Below are 12964 nucleotides of genomic sequence, written 5' to 3' on the forward strand. Positions count from 1 at the left end.
TGCTTAGTTTGTTTGCTGTTAAAGTTGGATTCACTAATTTTTACTTAACATTTTAAAAAATATGTAATTTGGCAAGGGATGTCTAAACGTTTGCTGGAGGACATCTTTGAAAGAAAGCAGGATTTTACTTTGGCTCATCTGATCAGGAGGATTGATGCCTTTCTGGTATCCACAGACATGTATCTCAATGCTCATTCACTCAGTGGTATGGAATGGTCAAGCTTTCCAGTGTCAGTAGACATTTGTTTTTCTTTGATTACACATCTGACACATTTGGGGAAAGCTGTACTACAATTTATAAAAGTGGTAAAATAATTTAAAAGTTTTTAAAAAATAGAAGTAGTACACAGTACAGAATGGTTACCATTACATGTATTGATCAGTTGAAGCCTCTTGGAAGTGGATGTTTTGAGCACTTCATAATCTCAAGTTGCAATCTGTGAAATATTTCAGCATGAACATTTTGGAAAGCTTTGATTCACCCATCATCCGCAGAAATATTTCTGGTGCAAAGAATACAAAGACTCTGTAGATAACAATGGGCTGAAGAGGCTTAAAGCGTTGAAGCTGTTACGTACATAAACTGGAAACCATAGCTCTGCATTGTTACTACAATGGTTGTCTCTGCTTTTCAAGAAGACCACTAATTCAGTGTGCTCTGACACATTGCCATTTTCAGAGTAACTAGGAGCCCCCAGGCCAACTCTGTGTAGTGCAATGCACATTCTGTGGGCCTTACAAAAGAAAGTTAAGGGTAGTAGGACTCTCAAATTCTATCTGTATGTACAAATCCTTGGCCGATTTGGAGGTGGCGTATGCACCCAGCACTAGCGAGTCTCCTTGAGGAGGTCTACAGAAGTATGGTGGTTAGCACTGCCAGCTGGAGTCTAGTCAGTGTTTGCAGAGTGAGAGCTTTGTCTGGATTCTTGGTGGTGGGCTGGTTGCTTCTACCAAAGCTACATTTTGTTTCAGCTGCTGCCTGAGTTTTCAGTGGCAGGGTGGCATGTTTTGCTTGCTTCAAGAACTTTCTCGATTGGAACAGTTATTTCTGACGTGGGTAGCCTCTTTGGTTTGAACTAGTGGATTATATAATTGTACCGCTGTCTGCAATAAACCTTGGCCAAGAACACGTGAAAAGGTAATAAGCCGCTGACCTTTTAATATGGCTAGGGAGCAGAAAGGCACAGCTATTTTTAAAATGTAGGCTCCCACCCATTTTATGATGGCACCAGCCATGATGTACATGAACACAATTACAAACCCCCTAAGATGCACTAAAATCAGAGGTAATAAAAAGTGCAGCTGCAACCACACCTAAGCAAAGAAGTCAGGCTACCGAGACTTGAAGTAACTTTGAGGCAGCTGTGTGTTTCATTTGCTCAAAAGGTTTAGCAGGCAATATAAATAATTCACATAAAAAGATAAAAACACTGTGACAAAGTTTTCTGAAATTTGTAAAAACACACAAAAGCGGTTTCAAAAAAAAAAAAAAGACTTATGGTACAAGATACATTTTTCACTTATTTTCAATTCTTTTAAGAGCCGAGTAAAAACAGTGTTCTTTTTATATAAACAGTAAAGAGTGCGATGAACCACACGGACTTCATCCAGGTGGTTTGTTCATAACAGCCAGAAAATGTCTGAGGTCTCCTTTTAATTCAATGCATAGTTAAACTGGTTGGAAAACTTTTCATGCTTCCTCGAATCAATCCTGTTCATGGCTTCCGTCACGCGTTTCACTGCCGCTCTGCAAGATAAATTAATGGTGAAGGTCATTTCACAACTTACTTTTAGGTTTTAGCACTACTTTATATATTTCACACAGTGACATATAACACTGAATAGCTTTTATGGCTGAAACAGGATAAAATCTATTGATTTTTAAAATAGTGCCTTTCACAGGGCTACCTCAAGGCATCCTGTAGCACATTAAAATTCATAATATACAATACTGACCTCAAATTAAATAAAGGTTAAGAATTCAACATAAAAAAATAACCAAATGACATAAATATTTACATTCCATTTTGTTCCTGAATATACTAATAACTGTTATACAGGCAAAAATAAAGCCAACAGACGGCAGGCAGTTCTTTTAAATTGCTGTCTCATTCTCTTCCTGGCCTCAGTGCACAAGCTATAAATGGCGTGGTAGCAACAGCAGTGCCTTGCAGGGAAATCTGAGAATTAAATAAAAATTGCAGTTTTATGTACAAGAGCCAGAACATGGATTTTCCCTGTGGCAGTTACACTGAATGGTGCATTGCTGAATCAATATTGCAAGATCCATAGCTGCTCATACAGCACTGCAAGTTGACAAAAAAAAAACAAACAAAAAAAACCTGATGGTCTCGACAAGCAGTGGGATCCCCTTAGTTTAGACTGGCACTGCAGATGGCACCACAGTTCATACAGAGATGAGCCTTTAACATGATTACATCTTTAGCTTTAATAAGAAATTCCTTTCATGACTCATGTTCCACTGTTTGTGCTTTTATTGTATGAACATTTTGGACTGCAATCCAACTAACCTCCATTTTTTGAAGAGGAGTCATATCGTAAAGAGACTCGCCTTTTAAACTGTCAGCCTTAAAAATGACGAGGTATTTAAATTTTGCCATGTAATAAATGTAACATGAGCCCACATTTTTAATAGATGTACATGGCGCATGACTTTACAAGAGTTCCTACAGGAGCAAATTATGTGACACGCGTCCAGGCAGATCTGACCAGGATCATGCAATTTAAGGATTGCATTAAGAATGAACCTTTGTTGATAAAGGTTATATGAACCAAAAATCTACATTTATACCTTTTGTACCTATTGTAGTAAACTGTGTTAATGTGTAGTAATGAAGTTTGATTGATACTAATAAAATATTCTCACTCATATCACTAAATGTATGATTTCAACTGCCCATATAGATGGTACAAATCTGTATGCAGGGCTTATGAACATACAGCTAAAGATGGGCATTTTCAGCTAATTGTGGTATTTGGATATCTACAAGTATTATCAAAATGTTCAAAAGCTACTGACAACTTTTTTTTGGGAGGACTAATGTCCAATATACCCACATTAACTGCCAGTACATGGTGGTACTACACGGTCCCTGAAGCTGTTTGCTGCACCGTGTGGGCTCGAGCTCAGATGGCTTTTTGGTTTGGTTTGTTTAAGATTTTCTCCAATTGCTTTTTTAAGGCAATGGCAATGCCCTAGAGCAGTGTTATGCTACCTATGTTAATGATGGCACCCCTATTTAACTTTGTTAGGTCAACTTTTATTACATCTTTAGGTCACTGCATATACACTGACTAAAGTAACCATGAAATAAACAAACAAACAGACAAACTGGTTTATGACTTCAGCTTCTCAATAAGATATTTAGGCCTGACATGATTCACAGATCTTTTTGATATTAGGAAGAATAATGGAGAGACATGCTCTCTTTACTTCCTCAGTTGTATATAGCCTCTCTCTCTCAGAAGTTTCCATACTTGTAATATGGAAAATCCTAACGCACACAGGTAAGATTTTAAAAATTTGTAGTAGAATTACTAGGGCTTTTTTTCTCAAATGAAATATTAATTTATTGTTTCTATTCATAATTTCCCAGAGAGTACTTTTTAAGAGACTGAGCTTAAAATGGCTTGATACTGATGTGTTTTTCAACTCATATTTTTATATGGGTACTCTTTAGTATACACATTTGGAAAATAAAACTAAATATTTTTTGTTATAGTCAAAATACTAAATGGCTTGGTCTCATTATTCTCTGTTGCAGTAACATGTGGCAACATATTCAAGATGATTTGCTCCACCACAGAGACTCCCAAGCCAAAGACATCTCTCAAAGCTTTGATTCTAGCAGTGGAAGATATTTTCAGCTTTTGTTGCATGTTTGAATTAATCATATTCAAGTGTTGAAATATATGAACTAAGAATGATAATTGTGCAATCCAAGCGTCAGCTGCAAGTCACATGCCAAATTCTTCTGGCTTCGGAAAGGTAAAATATTACTTCGACCTTTAAGTTTAAACACCTGTGACAGCACTTTGTCCTTTTCAGATACCAATCTTGCTTCCTAGTGAAGAAGACAATGAATAACATGATGTACTTTAAGAGGTCTGCTTTTTTATATACTTAACCATTGTTAAAACTACATCTTGTACATTTACTTATTGCTCTTTTCCCAATCAGCACTTGTTAGTATGATATCACTGTTTTCATTCTTCACTAAAGATACAATCCTTTCACTAAACCAACCATTGATGGAGCCCCATTTGTATAAATTCCCAAACATGAAGGGGGAGTTGTATAATGGCATGGACACCAACAGATAGTAGCAAGTAGCAGCACCTCAACTTCGCCGATTGGTTACTAGAAGTGGCTTTTGGGGTCCAACCTGCTTGCAAGGTGGGCCTCTGGACAGGAACTACGACCTTTATTCCAGAGTCAATAAAGTGAGTTTTGCTGAGATTTTAGAAAGTGAAACATTATTTATGGAATTAAAGCCCACACTAATAAAAATTACCTGCACCACAGCTGAAACCCAACCTCCAGCTCCAAACATGCTGTAGTAACAGAAATATTATGTTTATAATCTTGCTTTATCTCAAATTGTTTTTGCCTTGACCACTTGGAACACACTACCAAATAGTGTCTTCGGTACCAGAAGAACTCATATCGAAAACACACTGCTTTTAATTTTAATTAATTAATTAATTGGCAATGCCTCTATGGCATCCCTGGATTATTACTGCAGCACCCCAGGCACCCAGGTTGAACCCCAGTGTGTTAGAGAGTATGAAATATGCTTAGAATGGATATGATTTAATCTCCAGATAATCAGACCAGAAAGAGTGCAATTTCATATAAACCAGTGGGTTCCCAAGCTCAGCACTGTGACTCAGATTTTAATTCTAATCAATTTCACAAGCATCACATTATACTTATTTTTAACTGATCTATTGTTAAGTGAACTGTCCTTTTTATTCTCTTATTCAAAGAAACAAAAATGAAATGCGCAAGTTTCTTCTGCCATTTTCCTTTGAATCATCCTTTTCCACAAGGACAGGGGTCCTAAAACGTAATACTTGCCATACCACCTCCAAGAATTGACACATTTTGAAGCATCACAATTTTTTCTGTCCTAAATTAACTACTAAACTGTTAATAAGTACAAATAAAACAATATTGCATGGGGCCGGGGGGGTAACAAGGGATTACAGATTTGTGTGGATGTGTCTTTTAATTTTACTTACATATGCTAAATTCTTTTTATATGAATTCTTTTTAATGCAAGAACAGTAGCACCATTTGACATATAATAAAAACTGGAGCGACAAACATTTCCATAAGTTTAATTTACAAAAAATATAGACATACATGTATATTCAGATCAATAGAAGGAGAAAAAATGACTTCAAATGTAATTTCCGATTTCAGGTCATTTCAAGTCAATGTGAAGGCTGAGCCTGTTTTATGGCACAGAGGGTCACTGTGACAGTTACCAAATGTTAGCAAACTCATTAATTCATATTCATCTTTAGTCCTCATTACATATTCTTCAGCATTATTCTCCTAGTTTATAAACTGTTGTAAAATGATGGCACACCAAACAGGTTTACCAATAATAATAATAATAATACTACATTTTATTTATATAGCACCTTTCCCATGCTCAATATTGTATAGTTGGAAGACCAGACATGATAGAAAAAAGACACATTGTGTGAACTGCATATGTGTGGGAGGATGGGTTGAGAAAGAGAGCATTTACTTGTTCAGACGTTCATTTTCATAGAAATCCATTGGCCTTGCTAGGTGTTTCAGAGGGAGTCTCAATCCTGACATGGATTGGCTCAAGGAAGTAGAGAATGAGGCGAGCATTTACCTCAGAAACCATGTAAGCAGAGCAGTGAGAGAGTTTTAACTGGTATGGGTGGTAGATTTGGAAGAGGAGGGCAAGGACAGGGGATCCACTGCTATAGAGTTTACTCCATTAAATGTGTCCAGACTCTGACCACACTGAGCACTAAAAGGAGCTTCAGTTCTATATTCACGTCTGCTCATTTGTAGGAGCCGTTTCTTGATCAGCAGACAAGTGAAAACAGCAGTGAAGTTGTTGCTCTCCTGTAGCATCCAGTGTTGCTTGCACCTGCGTTTTCACTGCACATCACTAATCATTAGCATTTGGATACAATTAGGGGAGCAAACTCCACAGAGGAGGATAAATTAAATGTAAAACAGCAAAAGATAAACACATTATTAAAATTATGATAGAGAATACAAATATTTATGAATTACTCAAATATTTGAAGGCAAGATAACTAAACAATGAGATCAATTACAAATATGAAGTATGCACTGATTATGAAATTCATTGGAATAAGCAGCTTAACTGGGCATAATCCGGTCAGTCTATGTTGGTTAACTACCATGCAGTCGCTGGAGCTAGTAGGTAAGGCGAACTTTGATTTAATATAAAGAAAAGCAAGCTACCAAGATAACTTTTCCAACTATAAAACAAACAAACAGTAACTTCTTTAAATTAAAACAGTCCAAAAAAATCAAAGCTTGTGCTTCATCCCTTTACTGTGAGAATGTAATAGCCAGCAGCCTATGTGCTCTGCAGACTCTCAGCTTATGGTTGTCCTCCTGATATATTTCACAAAAGAGGGAGGAATGACAGGAGAAATGAATCTGTGTTTGGTGAGTGGAAAACTAGCATGTGCTAGCTCTTTGTGAATAATCAGCAAACCAGACTACAGGTCATGTATTTTCAAGTGGGCACATAGAACCCTGGAATTCTTCTCAAGTGATCTAAGCTGCTTTTCCAGTTCAGTGTTATTGGAAACCAGTGCTACTTAACACTAGGCCAGATGGCAGTTAATGTAATCTGCACATCGTTATCATGTGAGAAGGAAACCCAGACAGACATTAGAAAAATGTGCCCAGGGATGTTAAATAAATACAAGGTCATGTACCGACAAATACTGGAATGGTAAGATGCATCTGTAAATTTATAGAAAGAAAAAATGAGACAAGATAAAAAGCTTCTTTTTTTTTTTTTTAAACCAAACTTTAAAGTCTTGACAGACATACAGCAGCAACTGAATTAATATTGAAAACTGTAAAAAGTTATGGCAGCAATGATTCAGCACAAGTCAGTATTGGGCAAAAAGAATAGCTCAATAACCTTCAAAGAGGAACACATCAAAAGCACCCTGGAATTAAGGGGGCCACATTATAGAATGTATTGTCAGAGATGACACTACAGCATATAGTGCTTTCTTCGGCTGTGGATGTGGATTAGTAAATTTGTTTAATCCCATTGCCAAATATTAGGCTTCATTATAAGTTTGTTTTAGTGGAGTCAGAATTTAAAGAAATACTTCACCCAAAAACATAACTTTTTATCCGTTCCTTACCCTTTTTATTTGTAGTAATAACTGAAAAAAAAAATTTAACTCATGCTTTTATGAGGAACAGAAATAACAAAACTCCTGACACCGTAAACTTCAATGAGGACCAATAGTGAAAAGCAACAAACAGTATCAAAATGTTATGTGTTGCATAATCAAAATCATATAAATAACAAAGCACTTCCAGAAAATCCTCTCCAAAGTCTGATATATATACTTAACCCCTCAACCCCCTCAATGTGTAAATCTGTATTTTTTTGTTGAATAATGCTTAATGATCACAAATTGATCAATTGGCAAAACAGAATGTTGGAAACAATGAATGGTAATAATGCTGTACCATTAAGGAAATCCAGAACATAATTTCATTATGAGGACACTAGAATACTACAGCACCTTCAAGTGTTATCATTATGTCAACCAAAAATCTTGCCTGACACACTATTCTTCTTTATTTATTTATCTATCTATTTAATTATTTTACACACTGTTACTTGGCTTGAATGAATTTTAGCAAACAAATGATCAGCTTACTTGTTAAATACTCTTTTCTCCAATCTTGACCTCGTTGTATTTGATCTTTTTTTAAGATCAGTGAGGTTAGGATATTTTCTCTTCTTTGCCTTTCCTGAGCCTTTTCCTTTTCCAAAGTTCTTTGCGGAGCCTAGATCCACTCCAGTAGCAGCTTCAATTTCTCTCATCATTTCTGGGTCTCTCCAATCTGCATAAAAACAAGATAAACTTTGATTTCCTTATCCACAATAAACCGTATTATAGCACTGTGCTGCAAAAATGTGTATGTTTTGACAAATAGGACACAACGAGAACATCACGTAGTCTTTCACAACAATACCACCAAGACAAAACTGCTCCATTTTAGACATGAACTTGTCTGTCTGACAAGTTTCCCCGTTGACAGCCTATTATTATCTTTGGTGTGCCCATATTTATCATGCATCTTGGAGTAGGAAAATTGTCCTGTCTCAGAATTCTCAAACTGGTGCAAATTTGGGTCTACTCATAGGAGTAAAAGTATTTTATCAGTTTTCCTAATTTAAGAAACTACTTTTAACGTCACCAGGATTTAGGAGAGCTTGTGACCCGAGATGCAAGCTGTTATGGCTTTTACAGAAACCTGGCTGCTAACCTGGGTATGGGACACTTAGTCACATGGATAGAGACTGCCATCACTGGTAAGTCACAAAGTGGTGACATCTTGATTTTAAAAAATAATGATCTAAATCACTGAATTAGAGAGTGAATTCTATCTTAAATTTGAGACACAGGATTTGTCTTCAGAGAATACAACTTAGGACTAGAGCCTGAAGGCACCATTCCTTTGATCAAGATGATATGAAAAAAGATGCCTGAAGAAGGGGCCTGAGTTGCCTTGAAAGCTTGCATATTACAATCTGTTCACTTAGCCAATAAAAGGTGTCATTTTGTTCAACTTCTCTTTGTACCCATAACACCCTACCACTGCTATCAAGTCACAATTTTAAAATTCCCAAGAATTAAAGGCAATGGGTTTAAGAAGTCTAGAATTATTAGAATTTTGAATTCTAGTGCCTATTGGATTTATGATGAACTCCACTTTCACAGTGTAATGTTAATATTAAGTATTCCTAAATGTAAGAATTCTAGACATAGTTAATGATTTTAGTTTAATATCATTTATTCTCTCCTGCCTTATTTCATGTCTCTGTTCTTCCTTCTCAGATAATAAAGTCCAGCTAACCTATATAAGATCATTTTTCTTTCATTAATTTCTCAAAAGTGCTTAGTCCAGTAAGGAATTAGAGGTGAGGGTGGGATAAGCCTGGAGATTTTTTGTTTCATCATCTCTTGCAGCCGCAGTGACTCCCAATAGTGAATCTGAGAACCACTGCTCTATGTATCTTAAATCACCTGGTACAGTAAAGCAATGTATATAGTTAACACACAAAAGGTGATTTATTAGTGGGTAGCTAAAAAAGAAAGAGCAAAAAAGGCTTATCAGCCCTGTTTAACTGCCCTGCATGTGGCTTTAAAAAGAGATGACACTCTAACTTCATCACGCTCAAACACAGATGGGCATTGGTCATTGCATTTTAAACACAGAATTAACTATGCATGTAAAATCTAAATGATTTAAACGGTGCTAGCCATCAAATATGATCTTCTAGATGAACAGCTTCTCAACGGACTATTTTTGTTGTATTGAAAATTCTCTTCCAAATGGCAACCTGCAGTACAAGGGATCTTTTCCATGTTACATAAAAGTTCTCTAAGCTGCTTTTTTCCCCCCATAAGTGCTAGCATGTGATATTAGTATTTATATGTGCATATCCACTTATTAATAGCAGGTATCATAGACTTAGACAAAATTCAGCAGCTTTTCTAAAATGATTTGTTTGCAAGTAATTATCAAGTTAAATTAACTTGTGACTAATGTTACTGGTACTTGATCTCAAATCTAAAAATAAAAATGCATATTTGGGAGTAACAGCAAAAGCAAAATTTGCAGTTTTCTTAAGTGTATACTGTATATCGAATTTCATTCCCATGTAACTATGCATAAAAAGTTTTGCAAAGTTTTAAAAACTGTCCTAAACTGGTGGGCATCTATTATGCATCAAGTAATTCTGTCTGCTGTACTGTCATTTTTATTAACTAGTTGTAGTACTCCGCATTGCCTAGGTATTCTACACTTATAAGGTGTACTGATAAAGGGGATCAGACTATAGGAGTCAGGTGGAAAACTGTTTCTTAGTGCAAAAGGAATTGTCTGCATCCTAACATCAGCAAAACCAAGGAGCTGGTTATTGACTGTTACCACACAAAAAAGCCTTTATGTCCAGTCTCTGTTCAGGGAGTGGATGTAGAGGTGGTGCATTCCTACAAGTACAGTATTTGGGGGTCCACATCAATCCAAGCTGGACTGGCCTTGTAACACAGAGGAAATATACTTGAAAGGGCAAAGCAGGCTCTTCTTCTTTAAGAGACTGCATTCCTTTAATTTTGTGACATCCTCCAGAACTTCTACAACTCTGATGGCCAGAGTGATTTTCTACGCTGTGGTGTGCTGGACCGGTAACATCACTTTAAGAGAGGCCCACCGAATCATCAAGCTAATTAAAAGGGCAGGCTCAGTTATAGGATGCACTCTGTACCCCTAGACTTTGTAGCAAAGGAGAGAATTAAAACAAAACTGAATGCACATATGAACAATGCCACACATCCTCTTCCTGGCACACTAACACTGAGTACTTTCAGGCAACAAATTATTCAGCAGAAGAAATGCAACTGGGGCTCCTTTAGACCAACAACAGTATGTTTGCATAATGCTACAGTGTGATTGTGACTGCTAATTGAGAAGTTTTCTTTCTTTTTAGTCATTCTGGTTGTGTGTTCAGACCATGGTGTGGGAGTATACAGTTTATTTATCCTTCCATTTATGTATTTATTTATTTAAAGAGCTTCTGTTAAAAGGCAAATTTTCCTCGGGAGACAAATAAAATTTCTTTAAGATCGACTTGACTGTTTTGGGATAATGCACTCTTGTTAGGTTGCAAGTGGTGCCCTTAAGCTGTCTTCTGCTCATTTGTGTCTGTGAGATAAGACATGCACTAAATATAGAAGTAAGATTCTACTTTTTGAACCAGTAGCATTTAAGTGTCCATCAAAAGTTTTTCTTACTTTAAATAGACAAATTTACCTCACTGTTAAAGTGTATCTAAACCTCGGTCACAAGCAAAATATTTTCCTGAATCTCAATGACATGGCTGTAAAATATGAACAAAATAATGAGTTACATGAAGATTTCTGTTTATTTTCTATCACAAAGATACTTAGAAATGATTGGGACAAAGGTATTTCTAAGTGAATATCATAGGAGACATTAAAAACTGATAATACAAACATTTTAAACTTTGTGATTAAGTGTGAATCGATACAACAGTGAAAGTTTAAAAAGTATAGCTCTTATGCTTCCTTCAGTTGCCTGCAACATAATACTAAATCTATTGAAGAAGTTGATTCAGAGTTTACTTACTGCCAAGATGAAATGGCAAAGAGAAACACTTCAGAATGTGGATCCAGTAATCCCGGATTAGCTGAGGTGGCAGGGGGAGGGAGTGTCTAAACAGTTTACCTTCTCGTAATAAGAAGGCGTTACAGTTTAGAGGCTGTGGTGAATCGGACAATTGTTTGAGCAGCATGGAAAAAAAAACAACATACCACAGCTCGGTATAGATGAAATGAGCATTTGAACAAAATGAAGGAGCAATTTAAAAGCCTTTGAGAAAAATCAATAGAGTGCCAAGAAAGAGCAGGCTTTTTGAGCCTTGATGGGCCCTTAAAGCTCTTCATACATTGTCACTGACTTTAACGGCAGTGAAGAGAAAATTACACTGTTTGGAATGGAAGGTGGGAATCAATAGCATAGTTAGTAAAAAGATGCCATTTCACATCTGACTGACCAGAAGCCTCCCTTTGTTTGCTTGTCCCGATACCTGTTTGTTAACAAGTCACTAAAGGCTGAAAAATCACATACAATGCTTGAATGACACAGAAAAATAGTCACTTAATTTGTTCTTTGTGCGTATACTAGCAAAAAGAACGCGGATCACAGATTATCAGGTTATTATGTTATTTCATCAGTTCATCATTTGAAGTACTAAACTCTTTTCGTAACGCGTAAATATGTCATGGATGATAGCAGGATCAGAGCACTGGAAGCAATACAAGTGAAGCCTCCTAATTCACAAAGCACTGGTTTATCTATGGTGGGCCGCACTGGAATTTGGGTAGATTCAATTAAAATACTTTTAAGTGCAGACAAACCTGGTATTTAAAAAAAAAAAAAATAATAAGCTATACAAATAAAAATACAACTATGAAAAAGCTTTAATGGATGAAGAACGTTTTAATGAAAAAAAAATGCATATATAGGCTACACAAGATAATGGTGTATTTTAAATTGAGGTACAACACTTGGGAAGTCTTGTGTTATATATATATATATATATATATATATATATATATATATATATATATATATATATATATATATATATATGATACTGTTACAAAAAATGCTACATATACAATTCACTTCCTTCAGAGTTTTTTGTCATGTCAATGGTCAGTTATGGCCTTCCTTGAAAAGGTTGAAGCAGTATGTCTACCATGCATATTTAGCAGAATGCAAACTGAATACAATTTTTTTTTTTTAACTTAAACAAATAAACATTGCACTAGGTAAGAATTCCAAAGAACATTTAAATATTTTTGGAGTAAAAAGGATTGACGATATATATAGTAAATACTTGAGCTAATTATTAGAACAAAAGTTCTCTGACAATGAAGAAAAAAAGAAAAAAGAAAAAAAAAAAAAGAGTATTTGACAAAGTAGCACATTGTAGTGCAGTATTCCTTAGAAGATTACAGGAAAGTAAAAAGAAATTGATGTGATTGCAGAATAAACAGAGTGCACTTCCCAGGCTCCTAGATATGCTTGGATCTGTTGCATGAATATACAGTGATCCCCCGCCTA

The 12964-nt window shown here is 35.9% G+C and overlaps 1 protein-coding gene across 2 annotated transcripts in view; it reads right to left on the reverse strand.

Moving 5' to 3' along the window:
* Window positions 1-1142: 1142 nt before the first annotated feature.
* Window positions 1143-12964, reverse strand: part of uvssa (UV-stimulated scaffold protein A) — a 125225-nt gene continuing 113403 nt past the window's right edge. For both annotated transcript variants that reach the window (XM_039751772.1, XM_039751773.1), the window contains 2 exons: window positions 7963-8149; window positions 1143-1747 (listed from right to left, as the gene is read on the reverse strand). In XM_039751772.1, coding sequence (XP_039607706.1) covers window positions 1654-1747; window positions 7963-8149 — 281 coding nt within the window. In that variant the 3' untranslated portion in view covers window positions 1143-1653. The remainder of the gene's footprint in view (window positions 1748-7962; window positions 8150-12964) is intronic.

Source organism: Polypterus senegalus, chromosome 4, assembly GCF_016835505.1.
Source record: "Polypterus senegalus isolate Bchr_013 chromosome 4, ASM1683550v1, whole genome shotgun sequence".
In the NCBI taxonomy this organism is placed as follows: Eukaryota; Metazoa; Chordata; class Cladistia; order Polypteriformes; family Polypteridae; genus Polypterus; species Polypterus senegalus.